This window comes from Leptodactylus fuscus, chromosome 3, assembly GCF_031893055.1.
Source record: "Leptodactylus fuscus isolate aLepFus1 chromosome 3, aLepFus1.hap2, whole genome shotgun sequence".
Lineage (NCBI taxonomy): Eukaryota > Metazoa > Chordata > Amphibia > Anura > Leptodactylidae > Leptodactylus > Leptodactylus fuscus.
In genome coordinates, this window is record NC_134267.1 from 21,895,568 (window position 1) to 21,910,450 (window position 14,883).

Sequence of the window (14,883 nt, forward strand, 5' to 3'; positions counted from 1 at the left end):
TAGAGAAAAGAGAGAGAACAGAATCGAGGGAAAGAGAAGAGAGAAGCCAGAGAAAGAGAAAAGAACGCAGAGAGAGAGAGAAAAGTGAGGGAAGAGAGAGCAGCACGAGGGAGAGGAAGAGAGGTATGAGAGAGCAAGGAATAAAATAAGGTCATAGAAAGAAGAGAGGAGACTGTGAGAGAAAGTGGGAAGGGAGAGCGAGGAAGAAGAGGAGCAAGAGAGAGAAAGAAGGAGAGAAAGTGAGAGAAGAGAGAGAGAGAGCAGAACAGAGACAAGAGAGAGCCAAAGAAGAGAGGACAAGGAGCAGCCAAATAGAGAGCTATAAGAATATCAGAGAGTCCATCCTGAGTCCTGCACTGGGTAAACATAAGAATAAAGCAGAGCTACGAGACAAGCCATGCCAGCGCCCACCACAGTGTCAGGGGGGGCAGCACTGATCTCTGCTGTCTGGCCTCTGGATTGTCCTCTGTCCATGTGACGCGGCTCCAGACTTTTCCCAGGCCGTCGGTCTGTGAGGACAGGAAGCCTCCAATGAGCGGCTGCGAGCTCGGGGTTAATCTTTTGTAATTCCCATCTCGTGGGTAGAAACCTGATTCCTGAATCCACAGTAACTTCCTCTTATAGAAGCGTGCAAATTTTTTTTTATAAAAACAGGAAATAAAAGCCGGACACCTGCGCCCCGCACCGACTACGAGGGGGCAAAGACAATGGCAGGAGCGGCCAAGGAAGGGACAATGCAAACCTCCTCGTACATGTATATAGCTGTAAAGTGACACTGTTGTCTCTGCTGCAAAATGTCTGCATTTTGCTGTATTTGAGGCAATAAACTGAACTAAAACTGCAGCATGAGAACAGGGCCTTAAATGAAGGTCACCCCTTATGATCGCTCCTACCCTTATATATATATATTGTACTGTGGGGGAATCCAGGTCCGATGCCCGATACCACTGCAGGCCAAGGATATGTTCACACGGTGCAGATGTAACACAATTGTTTGACACGGTTTCCATAAAAACATCACAAACTTGTAACAAACGGCACAATTTTACGTAAATTGCAGCAAAAACGGGAAATCTGACTGCACCTTGTAAACTCCCCCTATAGCGCCCCCTACAGAGCCTGCGGCTCATTGTGCAACCCCGTATACCACCTCTATATGGTGCCATATTCTGCCTAGAAGCACAGACACTAGGACAGACCAAGAGACCCCAGGCTAGAAAAACCTGTCTAGTCATGACTCTTGGCTCCGCCTACAAAATGGCAGCCACCGCTGTCCACCGGCAGGGAGCCAGCTGATAGAGATAGGGCTGTATCTGTCATGTCAGACATGAACGCTTCCTGTATGACCGGCCTGCATTATCTCCATCAAACACGCTCACGGTTTCCAGGAAAACGCCTAACAGATCCTTCTCGCCGGAAAACTTTCCTTTTCTTTGAGTTTAGTATGGAAAAACTTTATTCAAAAAAAAAAAAAAATTTGGACACACAAACTAGAAAATGAGGAAAGGTTCTGACCGACGTGAGATCCACTGGGAAGTCAACCAAGGACTGTCCTCGCACTTCTGTATCAGCGTAGAGACCATGGTCATTCAGGTGTCTGGGAAAGCTGTGTAAGCAGCCCTTTTCTCTCCAAGCGGACACCAGATAGACTCCATTATAGTCTATGGGGTCCGTGAGTTTCCCAGGTAATCGCTTTTTTTATGCAGATGGGGTTTCCATTTGGGGCGTCCGCTTGGGGACCTCCCCGAACGGGAAACTAACGCAGATATGAATCAGGCCTCAAAAAACGGATTGGGGTATCCACGGTGTAACTGTTTGCACTCCGGATACCAGATGCAGATGTGAACCGGGCCTGACTTATGTCGAATATTAGTTTACAGGGGTCCTGTTAGGAAAACTACAACTCCCAGCATGCCCTGATACAACTTTATCGAGATACAATTGTAACAAACGCTCAGCTGTGAGGAGTATTGGTTTATATTATAGCAGTGGTCTGTAAACTACAACTCCCAGCATGCCCTATCCGATACGACTGTGTGCTGGACACGACTGTAACAAACTCTCAGCTGTGACAAGTCTGGGTTTACGTTGCATTCAGGCCATACACTAGGTGCCGATCTGGTGCCCGCTGTGCCAGCAGTGCACCTTGGCGCTCCCATAAGGATCCTGAGCCGCATTTCCTCCCCCAGAACAATATTTAGCTTTGGCCGGTGCGGGGAGAGGTAAGAGGAGGAAGACGGCGAGGCAGGAGGGTGGAAACAAAGGCTTGGCACGTTCTGCCAGCTACATAATAACACGGCTTTCTGTCTGTTTGCCCTGCAGCCTGCGAAAAAAAAAAAAGCTGCAGAACTTATCACCAGCGAGCAGACCGCGGCCGCGCACAATAGAGCCGAGCCGGCCGGCCAACGCTTTATCGCCGGAGGGAAAAAACTGCGCAGTTCCTGTCAGTGACATTTAGAAGCTGCAGCTGGCACCGACATCCCAGGTACATGCCCAGTAGCTGCGACTTGTACAGAACAGTCAGCTGAGGCACGAGGCGCTCAAACCTCACACATGACAGAAACATGGTGGATTCATTCCAGAAATGGCGCCTCGCTTGTCTGTGGGTTGTGTCTGGTACTGCAGCTCTACTGAAGTGAATGAAGGTAAGCTGCATTGCCGGACACAACCTGTAGACAGGTGGGATACTGGGGGGACCATGACATCCTGGCGCTCTCATGTGTAGGACCATGACACTTGGGGGCTGCGACACCGTGACACCATGACACTTGGGGGCTGCGGCACCGTGACACCATGACACTTGGAGGCTGCGGCACCGTGACACCATAACACTCGGGGGCTGCGGCACCATGACACTTGGGGGCTGCGGCACCATGACACTTGGGGGCTGCGGCACTGTGGCACCATGACTCTTGGGGGCTGCAGCACTGTGACACCCTGGAATCCGGGTGATGCCCTGACACTTAGGGCGTAGGACTATGACCCCGTAACAATAATAAGGCACCACTGGCACAGAAACCTCAGGTACATGCCCCGTAGCTGGTGACTTGTTAGGTTAAGCTGCAGTACCACACACAACCTGTAGACAGGTGTGGCGCTGCTTTGTACACCCGGTCCTGCTGACCTTACAGTATCACAGATATTGACACTATACACAGTTATTGCATCCACTCTAGGAAAACCATCACCCAACTTTCCCGGAAACTCATACAATAAGACTGAGTAAATGTACGATTTGATTTACAGACAGGACTAGCGCCAGCATCGCTGGGCATCAATAATTCAGCCGCCCGCCCTCCATATATACCTGAGCGTTTTTAGCAACGTCTGCCCAGTAGCATGCCAGTTAACCCCTTCATCCCTGACTATTTGTATGGCCTTTGCATTGCGCCAGCTCACTGTGAGGTATAATGCAGGACTAGTGACATCACCTCACTCAGAATGATGTCATCAAATGGGCGTTATGCAGGGAGTCCGCTTGGGCTATATGCATTAAAAGCGGACCCTCGGACCCTGTGGACTATAATGGGGTCCATGTGGTTTCTGCACGAAACATGTGGAGAGAAAAGTCCTACAAGCAGCACTGAAACCGAGCCGAAACCACACGAACCCCATTATAGTCTATGGGTCAGCGGGTTTCCTGAAGGTAACCACTTTTTAATGCGTACGGGTTTCCGTTCGGAGGGGTCTCCAAGCGACTCTCCAAACGGAAACCCGAATGCAGATGTGAACCGGGCCTAACAAGGGTGCAGCTGTAAGTGAATCAGCGAATGGCAGCCAAAAAAATGTGTCAGTAAATTGAAGTACAGAATATATTAGAAAGCCGTCAGCGCAGGGATCATCGGGGGTCTCAACAGTTGGAACCCCCAAAATAATCTCCTCACTGGAAGACTTCCATTAAAGATTGGGATAGTCACACATTGTGGTCCCCCGTCAGCCCTCTCCGTACTCCACTACAGAATATGTAGGCGAAACAAATAAAATAAAAAGTGATCAGAAATCCAGAGATGAAAAGGTTAACTGGCCCCCTATGGAGCAGATGGTCTGGCCCGTTCTCTCTCTCTATATATATATCTATAACTGCACATATATAATGTAGATGCTGCTGAATTATTCATCTGCACAGTCAGCATGGCGGAAGCAAAACATCGCCCACACTGACCGGCGACCTGCGCGGAGGGAAACGTAACCACTACGGTGCGTCATGTCCAGTAATGCCAGTCACCCTGCAAGTCAGTGAGGAAGATGGCGGGGGGGGGGGCTACCTACACAGTCTCCTTGATAGACTCCTGAGACTCACCTTATACGGAGGCAGTGACCCGCCGAGGGCTCCAGGGCGTAAACAATGGGCGTGACAGATGTAAACAGAGCAGAACGTCAACAAGTGAACACGTGGGTGGTGCGGATACTTGGGGGGACGCAGATGCCCAGGCGTCAGGGGTGCGGGACCACAACACCTTAACTATGAGGGGTGCGGGACCACGACCTCCTGACTATGAGGGATGAGGGACCACAACACCTTGCCTATGAAGGGTGCGGGACCACGATTCCCTGACTATGAGGGACCACAAAACCTTGATTATAAGGGGTGCAGCACCAGGACGCCCCTGACTATAAGGGGGGCGGTACCAGGACGCCTTGACCATGAGGGGTGCGGGACCACGACCTCCTGACTATGAGAGATGCGGGACCACGACGCCCTGACCATGAGGGGTGCAGGACCACAATGCCCTGACGCTGGGAAAGTGTGGAACCCTGACAGTAATAATGAAATTACCTCTTACAATAATTGTAGTATACAGCACTGAGCCCCGTGTTATGTTGCCAGGTATACAGAACAATACACCTGCCCTCACTGGACCCTGACCTGTCTTGATTAATGCCAGCTCGCTGGAGTCAGCCTGGCACTGAGCTGTCATGACCTCGGCAGGCGGCAGAGAGGTTAAACGCATAGGTTTGTGCTTTCATGAGCGCTCCCTCCCTTCCCCCGCTACGAGCTGTTGACAGTGCAGATTCAGAGGCCTCAGAGCTGAGCAGCCACTGGTCCATTCCCTGCACCCACCAGCACTACAACCCCCAGCATCCCCTCTTCTCCCAGATCTAAAGGAAAGTACAATATGGTCGATTATTGCTGAGATTATAGTCTGTACTTCTTCATCATCATCATCATCGCTTACTGACCTGTAACAAGGACATGACCGGCCTCAGCTGCACCACATACTACCAGTACAACCCAGTATACCATATCTCTCCCAGTACAACACTGTATACCATATCGCTCCCAGTACAACCCAGTATACCATATCTCTCCCAGTACAACACTGTATACCATATCGCTCCCAGTACAACCCAGTATACCATATCTCTCCCAGTACAACCCAGTATACCGTATCGCTCCCAGTACAACCCAGTATACCAGATCTCTCCCAGTACAACCCAGTATACCATATCTCTCCCAGTACAACACTGTATACCATATCGCTCCCAGTACAACCCAGTATACCATATCTCTCCCAGTACAACACTGTATACCATATCGCTCCCAGTACAACCCAGTATACCATATCTCTCCCAGTACAACCCAGTATACCGTATCGCTCCCAGTACAACCCAGTATACCAGATCTCTCCCAGTACAACCCAGTATACCATATCTCTCCCAGTACAACACTGTATACCATATCACTCCCAGTACAACCCAGTATACCATATCGCAAAACTCTGTATCAACCTAATATTTCCCATTCCTGAGGGTCCGGACTCCAAACTGATACATTGTAACAAACTATCAGGACAGGAGAAACATTGGTGCTGCTTTATATTTAAAGGGGTTGTTCACAAATAATAATATACTCAGGGGTGGCCCATCCCCGATGTTCTGCTTTCCAGTCTTGGTCCTTTTTCCCTTTCCGTGCTAGACTGAACTCATGGGATTGGATACACGGGTGAGATTGGATACACGGGTGGGGTTGGATACGTCTCTGGATGTCAACAAGATTGGTTTCATTCACTGCCAGCAAGCAGAGATCTCACCCGATTACTGTGCATGGTCTGGGGGTGCGGCCAGTGAAGCCCGGGGTCCTCATGCAGGCCGACCTCCTGCTTATACACAGGAGTCACTGTGGAAAAGCAGAGCTGAAGTGTAAAGCATGGTGCAAGGAAAGTGCAGTAGTCTTTAATAAGACTACCTCAGATAAGCTGGTGTCACTTATCATAACCGTCTTGGTTGGCACACAGCTTTCCCAGGAATTTAGAAAAGCTGGGTGCTAACCCCATTGTACAAGGCGTGCGTGATCAGCTGGTGTCACAGCCGGGACCAGAGGATCTGGAACATGGGAGAGGAATCCCGGACTACAATGAGGGATGAGAGCGTCAGCACAAGCTGCAGCGCCCGCCCGCCAGGCTGACCCAGTCACAGCTCATGTATAGTGGGCATATACAGGGCACAGCACAGTATATAGCACTGTATACCGCACCTCACCCACCAGTCAGCCATAACAGTAATATTGTGCAGATCCTCCTCATCACATCCTGTAAATCCTATAGACTGCTCAGTGCGGCCATTATGGAGCCCACAGGGGATCGGTCGGAGAATCTGGAGCCGAATCCTCACCTTGATCTGTGTCGTGTTCCCATGGATATGGCGGTATTATCCTGCTGAATGAGGCCACCAACATTAGGGGGGTACTTGGTGTATACAATGTGTAGGTAGGTGGTACATGTCACAGTAACCTCCACATGATGCCAGGACATTGCCCAAACCATCCCATAGCGCCTCCCCCAGGGAGTAACACACACCCAATCCATCCTCCATGGACCAGCTCTGACACTATTGCGATTGTGTATATGGATAGGGGTCAGCATGGGCGCTCTGACTGATCCGTGACTATCCCCCCCATTATACAGCGAGCTGTGATGCCCTGTGACACCCTTCTATCAGAACCAATGCTAAATTTTTCAGCAATTTGCTTTATGATACCTCTTATTGGTCCAGACCACATGAGCTAGACTTCATTACCCAATTTTAACGTCCATGATCCTAAGGCCAGGTCACATGGACCACAACTGTAGGCACTGCCCACCACATCCCGGGTGCACCCCACCCCATTTTATGGTCACATCATAACCTGTACCTTATAGCTCAGATCCGCACACACGTCCATGTTTCTTTTCTGCTTCCGTCACAATTGACCATTGGCTTCCTGCCTAATCTATCCCACCCCATGCCAGGCACCATTGTTATTGAACGGTCAGTGGTTTTAATGTTATGGCTGATCCGTACCAGTGACAGCAGGGGGAGGGATATCTGCGGCCCCCATGTAACCAGCTGCTAAGCCCCCTTCCTGGCGCGGTACACCAGGGCTTACCAGCGCGCTGTGTCCTTCGGTGACACGACATAAGTGGAACATCTGCTGGCGCTGATAATGCCACTTACAGCCTCTTCTTGTCATTATGTAGATGTGGTCAGCGCAGCCCCCGACACGCACGCTCCGGGGTCCCACCTTACTTACAGCCATCGGCAATTACAAGGGAAATTTTACTGCACTCAACATGACCTACAGGAGTATATAGTATATAGTATATAGGGACAGTACAGGAGAGGGACGGAGCCATCAGCAGCAGCTTGCTGACGGCTTCCAGGGGGAGGCAGGAGATGGGGGATTTTTCAATTCTGCACAAAGGTCATACAAGATAAATAGGTAGGAATGAGCAAGAAGACCAGAAGTTGGGGGTGTTAGAATATTGGGGGGTGATCATTCCCACTGCAGAGGATCAAGATCAAGGATCAAAGCGATCGCCGGCAAAGATCAGAAAATGTGAAAAATTAGGTCTATGAATTACATATGTAATATACTCATTTATATCTCATATCACTCACGTATCTATCTAGTTATCTAATCTTCTAAGTATCAATCATATCCATCTACTTCTCATATCTATATCTAGCTTTCATATTTCTCTCTCTCCCATATGTATCTTTCATCTCTATATCTATCATATACCTCATATCTACCCATCCAAAATATTTCTCTGTATTCTATTTACCTTGTACCTCTCTCTATTTATCCATCACATATCTATCTATCTATCTATCTATCTATCTATCTATCTATCTATCTATCTAGCACATATCTATCTAATATCTATCCCATTTCCATCTATCTATCCAATATCTATCTATCTATCCATCTATCTATCTATCTCATATCTATCTATCTATCTCTCATATCTATCTATCTATCCAATATCTATCTATCCATCTATCCATCCAATATATATCTCCTATCTATCCATCTATCTATCTCTCTCTCTATCTCCTACCTATCTATCCATCTATCTATCCATCCATCCAATATCTATCTCCTATCTATCCATCTATCCATCTATCCATCTATCTCTAATCTATCTATCTATCCATCTATCTATCCATCCATCCAATATCTATCTCCTATCTATCTATCTATCTATCTATCTATCTATCCATCTCATATCTATCTCCTATCTATCTATCTATCTATCTATCTATCCATCTATCCATCTATCTCCTATCTATCTCTCTCTATCTCCTATCTATCTATCTATCTATCTATCTATCTATCTATCTATCTATCTATCTATCTATCTATCTATCACACACTGCACACAGTTGAGGTTTACTGGGAGTCCACACATCTATACATGATTTATGACGCCCGCACACACAGCTGATGACCAGATAACCGCCATGACATCATTAGTGCACAGAAATGCAGAAGTCCCGACCTCCCCAGCGACCAGCCGGGAGCAGATAGTGACCCGTGTAATATATGGTGCTGGAACATGAATATACATCCAGGACACCATCAGGTAATATTACTGAAGGGTTCATTTTTAAAGGGCTCCTCCACCCACACACAGCTCTCACTGGTGACTCTCCATCCTTGACTCGCCTTCTACAAAGCTTCAGAAAAAAAAGGTTGTTTTTTTTTTTATATCAGTACTAAGGAAAAAGGGTCAATATGGCCGCCACCATCATGGCTACTGGATGGCAGATCTGCCTATAGGATTTGGGGGTATCAGTATAGTCAGGGACCACTGGAAGAGCGGCCATACTGATTGTCACCCAGCTCGTCACAAGAGAGTACTGTAATTCAAGGACCTCCAACTATATTGTCATCTGTAAATATTCTCACTACGTCATGTGCTGGGTGATCCGTCTACACCAGACCGGACCAGGCCTCCGAGAGGAAGAGAGGAAGTGGAAGGAAGAGAGGAAAGAAGGAAGGAAGGAAGAGAGAGAAAGGAAGAGAGAGAAAGGAAGAGAGAGAAAGGAAGGAATGGGAAGGAAGGAAGAGAGAGAGGAAGGAAGAGAGAGAGAGAGAGGAAGGAAGAGAGAGAGAGAGAGAGAGAGAGGAAGGAAGAGAGAGAGAGAGAGAGAGGAAGGAAGAGAGAGAGAGAGAGGAAGGAAGAGAGAGAGAGAGAGAGAGGAAGGAAGAGAGAGAGAGAGAGAGAGGAAGGAAGAGAGAGAGAGAGAGAGAGAGAGAGAGGAAGGAAGAGAGAGAGAGAGAGAGAGGAAGGAAGAGAGAGAGAGAGAGAGGAAGGAAGAGAGAGAGAGGAAGGAAGAGAGAGAGAGAGAGAGGAAGGAAGAGAGAGAGAGAGAGGAAGGAAGAGAGAGAGAGAGGAAGGAAGAGAGAGAGAGGAAGGAAGAGAGAGAGAGGAAGAGAGAGAGAGAGAGAGAGAGAGGAAGGAAGAGAGAGAGAGAGAGAGGAAGAGAGAGAGAGAGAGAGGAAGGAAGAGAGAGAGAGAGAGAGGAAGGAAGAGAGAGAGAGAGAGAGGAAGGAAGAGAGAGAGAGAGAGAGAGAGAGAGGAAGGAAGAGAGAGAAAGAGGAAGGAAGAGAGAGAGAGGAAGGAAGAGAGAGAGAGAGGAAGGAAGAGAGAGAGAGAGAGAGGAAGGAAGAGAGAGAGAGAGAGAGGAAGGAGAGAGAGAGAGAGAGAGAGGAAGGAAGAGAGAGAGAGAGAGAGGAAGGAAGAGAGAGAGAGAGGAAGGAAGAGAGAGAGAGAGGAAGGAAGAGAGAGAGAGAGGAAGGAAGAGAGAGAGAGGAAGGAAGAGAGAGAGAGAGAGAGGAAGGAAGAGAGAGAGAGAGAGAGGAAGGAAGAGAGAGAGAGAGGAAGGAAGAGAGAGAGAGGAAGGAAGAGAGAGAGAGGAAGGAAGAGAGAGAGAGAGAGGAAGGAAGAGAGAGAGAGAGGAAGGAAGAGAGAGAGAGAGAGGAAGGAAGAGAGAGAGAGAGAGGAAGGAAGAGAGAGAGAGAGAGGAAGGAAGAGAGAGAGAGGAAGGAAGAGAGAGAGAGAGGAAGGAAGAGAGAGAGAGAGGAAGGAAGAGAGAGAGAGAGGAAGGAAGAGAGAGAGAGGAAGGAAGAGAGAGGAAGGAAGAGAGAGAGAGAGGAAGGAAGAGAGAGAGAGAGAGGAAGGAAGAGAGAGAGGAAGGAAGAGAGAGAGGAAGGAAGAGAGAGAGGAAGGAAGAGAGAGAGGAAGGAAGAGAGAGAGAGAGGAAGGAAGAGAGAGAGAGAGGAAGGAAGAGAGAGAGAGAGGAAGGAAGAGAGAGAGAGAGAGAGAGAGAGAGAGAGAGAGAGAGAGAGAGAGAGAGAGGAAGGAAGAGAGAGAGAGGAAGGAAGAGAGAGAGAGAGGAAGGAAGAGGAAGGAAGAGAGAGAAAGGAAGGAAGAGAGAGGAAGGAAGAGAGGAAAGGAAGGAAGAGGAAGGAAGAGAGAGAGAGGAAGGAAGAGAGCGAGAGGAAGGAAGAGAGGAAGGAAGGAAGGAAGGAAGGAAGGAAGGAAGGAAGAGAGAGAGAGGGAAAGTAAGGAAGAGAGAGAGAGAGGGGGAAAGTATGGAAGAGAGAGAGAAAGGAATGAATGGGAAGGAAGAGAGGAAGGAAGGAAGGAAGGAAGGAAGGAAAGAAGGAAGGAAGGAAGGAAGGAAGGAAGGAAGGAAGGAAGGAAGAAAATAAAGAAGAGAGAGAAAGGAAGAGAAAGTAAGGAAGAGAGAGGAGAAGGAAGAGAGAGAGAGGGAAAGTAAGGAAGAGAGAGGGGAAGGAATGAATGGGAAGGAAGAGAGGAAGGAAGGAAGGGGGAGAGAGAAGAAAGGTATTGTACTGAAAGAAAAGAGAGGAAGTAAAGAGAAGGAAGGAAGAGAGGAAGAGAGTGGAAAGTGAGAGGGAGGAGGAGGAGGAGGAAGAGTTAGAAAGAGATGGAAGAAAGGAAAAGAGTAAGTAATGATGGACAGAGGGACAGATAGATAAATAGACGGAAGGAGGGAAGAGGAAGGATGAAAAGGGAAATAAGAAAGAATGACAGAAGATGGAAAGATGGAAGGAAGAGGAAGGATGTGGAAGATGACAGAACAGACAGAAAGTAAAGCAGAAGGAAGAAAGAGAAGGTCGGAGGAAAGATGTGAGAACATATCTGGAGTATCAGCCTGGCCGCCATGTGATATAGGGCAGAATCTTGAATACACTATATACTTATATATATATGTCCCCAGGCCAAGACATGCGCCCCCTACAGACCACAGAGTGACCCCACATCACAACATCTGCAGAAGTGACCAGTGCAGGGCCTGAGGTGACCCCCAGAAGTAGTTAGTGACACCCCAGTGACAGGAGGGCCCCGCTCAGTGCTACACCCCCCAGGGCACACACATGACAGCCCTCTGCAGCCAGTGACACACTGATGACAATGCAGTGCCCTAAAACAACACCCCAGGGCAACAGTAACGCCCCAAAAGTCTCAATGACAAGCAGGGGCACATGGAGGCATCTGCAGGCCAGGTGACCCTCACATCTCATTGTAAGAGCCCCACTGATGACATCACCGGCTGCAGCGCCCCCTAGGACATCACAACACGGCAGACAGGTGACCCGGATCCGGGTGACTCACCCCACTCGATGTAGTCGCTGATGTTCTTGTCGCGGCGCAGCGGGGAGCCGCAGCACTCGTCGTACAGGCAGAGCAGCGAGTCCAGCAGGCTCTCCACACTCATCCATCCCCCGGCTCCCCGGAGCCCCGGCCCGTCCAGCATCAGCTGCTCCAGCCGCCGCAGCCGCACCTCCCCCGACATCTTCAGCCTCCTCCTCGGCACACCCGCCGGGCCACCTCACCGCGCAGAACACCCGTCACCCGCCCGCCGGCTCACCCTCCGCCGCCCGGCCCCGCCCGCCATGTCCTGAGGGGAAGACGAGAGGATGAGAGACCCGGGGACACACACACTGGATCCTGCGGGCTCCGAGGGGAGGAGGAGGAGGAGAGACCCGGGGAGGAGGAGGAGGAGGATGGAGGAGGAGACTCGGGAGCCAGGGAAGATGGAGGATAAGGAGGGAGACCCCACACCCAGGACACTGAGACACAGGCGGTCTAATAGAGAGGTCACAGAGAGGGAGACTGTCTAATAGAGAGATACAGGGGCTGTCACAGAGAGAGACTGTCTAATAGAGATATACAGGGGCTGTCACAGAGGGAGACTGTCTAATAGAGAGATACAGGGGTTGTCACAGAGAGAGACTGTCTAATAGAGAGATACAGGGGCTGTCACAGAGAGGGAGACTGTCTAATAGAGAGATACAGGGGCTGTCACAGAGATAGACTGTCTAATAGAGAGATACAGGGGCTGTCACAGAGATAGACTGTCTAATAGAGAGATACAGGGGCTGTCACAGAGGGAGAGTGTCTAATAGAGAGATACAGGGGCTGTCACAGAGAGAGAGACTAATAGAGAGATACAGGAGCTGTCACAGAGAGAGAGACTGTCTAATAGAGAGATACAGGGGCTGTCACAGAGAGAGACTGTCTAATAGAGATACAGGGGCTGTCACAGAGAGACTGTCTAATAGAGAGATACAGGGGCTGTCACAGAGAGACTGTCTAATAGAGAGATACAGGGGCTGTCACAGAGAGAGACTGTCTAATAGAGAGATACAGGGGCTGTCACAGAGAGAGGGAGACTGTCTAATAGAGAGATACAGGGGCTGTCACAGAGAGACTGTCTAATAGAGAGATACAGGGGCTGTCACAGAGAGAGACTGTCTAATAGAGAGAGACAGGGGCTGTCACAGAGATAGAGACTGTCTAATAGAGAGATACAGGGGCTGTCACAGAGAGAGACTGTCTAATAGAGAGATACAGGGGCTGTCACAAAGTTAGAGACTGTCTAATAGAGAGATACAGGGGCTGTCACAGAGAGAGACTGTCTAATAGAGAGATACAGGGGCTGTCACAGAGAGGGAGACTGTCTAATAGAGAGATACAGGGGCTGTCACAGAGATGGAGACTGTCTAATAGAGAGATACAGGGGCTGTCACAGAGAGAGACTGTCTAATAGAGAGATACAGGGGCTGTCACAAAGTTAGAGACTGTCTAATAGAGAGATACAGGGGCTGTCACAGAGAGAGACTGTCTAATAGAGATATACAGGGGCTGTCACAGAGGGAGACTGTCTAATAGAGAGATACAGGGGCTGTCACAGAGAGAGACTGTCTAATAGAGAGATACAGGGGCTGTCACAAAGATAGAGACTGTCTAATAGAGAGATACAGGGGCTGTCACAGAGGGAGACTGTCTAATAGAGAGATACAGGGGTTGTCACAGAGAGAGACTGTCTAATAGAGAGATACAGGGGCTGTCACAGAGAGGGAGACTGTCTAATAGAGAGATACAGGGGCTGTCACAGAGAGAGACTGTCTAATAGAGAGATACAGGGGCTGTCACAGAGATAGAAACTGTCTAATAGAGAGATATAGGGGCTGTCACAGAGAGATAGAGCGAGACTGTCTAATACAGAGATACAGGGGCTGTCGGAGAGAGACTGTCTAATACAGAGATATAGGGACTGTCACAGAGGGAGAGTGTCTAATAGAGAGATACAGGGGCTGTCACAGAGAGAGAGACTAATAGAGAGATACAGGGGCTGTCACAGAGAGAGACTGTCTAATAGAGAGATACAGGGGCTGTCACAGAGGGAGACTGTCTAATAGAGAGATACAGGGGCTGTCACAGAGAGAGACTGTCTAATAGAGAGATACAGGGGCTGTCACAAAGATAGAGACTGTCTAATAGAGAGATACAGGGGCTGTCACAGAGGGAGACTGTCTAATAGAGAGATACAGGGGTTGTCACAGAGAGAGACTGTCTAATAGAGAGATACAGGGGCTGTCACAGAGAGGGAGACTGTCTAATAGAGAGATACAGGGGCTGTCACAGAGAGAGACTGTCTAATAGAGAGATACAGGGGCTGTCACAGAGGGAGACTGTCTAATAGAGAGATACAGGGGCTGTACAGAGATAGAAACTGTCTAATAGAGAGATATAGGGGCTGTCACAGAGAGATAGAGCGAGACTGTCTAATACAGAGATACAGGGGCTGTCGGAGAGAGACTGTCTAATACAGAGATATAGGGACTGTCACAGAGGGAGAGTGTCTAATAGAGAGATACAGGGGCTGTCACAGAGAGAGAGACTAATAGAGAGATACAGGGGCTGTCACAGAGAGAGACTGTCTAATAGAGAGATACAGGGGCTGTCACAGAGAGAGACTGTCTAATAGAGAGATACAGGGGCTGTCACAGAGAGAGACTGTCTAATAGAGAGATACAGGGGCTGTCACAGAGAGAGACTGTCTAATAGAGATACAGGGGCTGTCACAGAGAGAGAGACTAATAGAGAGATACAGGGGCTGTCACAGAGAGACTGTCTAATAGAGAGATACAGGGGCTGTCACAGATAGAGACTGTCTAATAGAGAGATACAGGGGCTGTCACAGAGAGACTGTCTAATACAGAGATACAAAGGCTGTCACAGAGGGAGCGTGTCTAATAGAGAGCTACAGGGGCTGTCTCAGAGAGAGGGAGACTGTCTAATA

General features: G+C 49.0%; 1 protein-coding gene across 5 annotated transcripts in view; it reads right to left on the reverse strand.

The window, feature by feature from the left end:
- The window catches only part of CDC42BPA (CDC42 binding protein kinase alpha), a 118,462-nt gene extending 106,208 nt beyond the window's left edge, over positions 1 to 12,254 (reverse strand). For all 5 annotated transcript variants that reach the window (XM_075267212.1, XM_075267213.1, XM_075267214.1 and 2 more), the window contains exon 1: positions 11,910 to 12,254. In XM_075267212.1, the coding sequence (XP_075123313.1) occupies positions 11,910 to 12,090 (181 nt within the window). In that variant the 5' untranslated portion in view covers positions 12,091 to 12,254. The remainder of the gene's footprint in view (positions 1 to 11,909) is intronic.
- Positions 12,255 to 14,883: the final 2,629 nt, after the last annotated feature.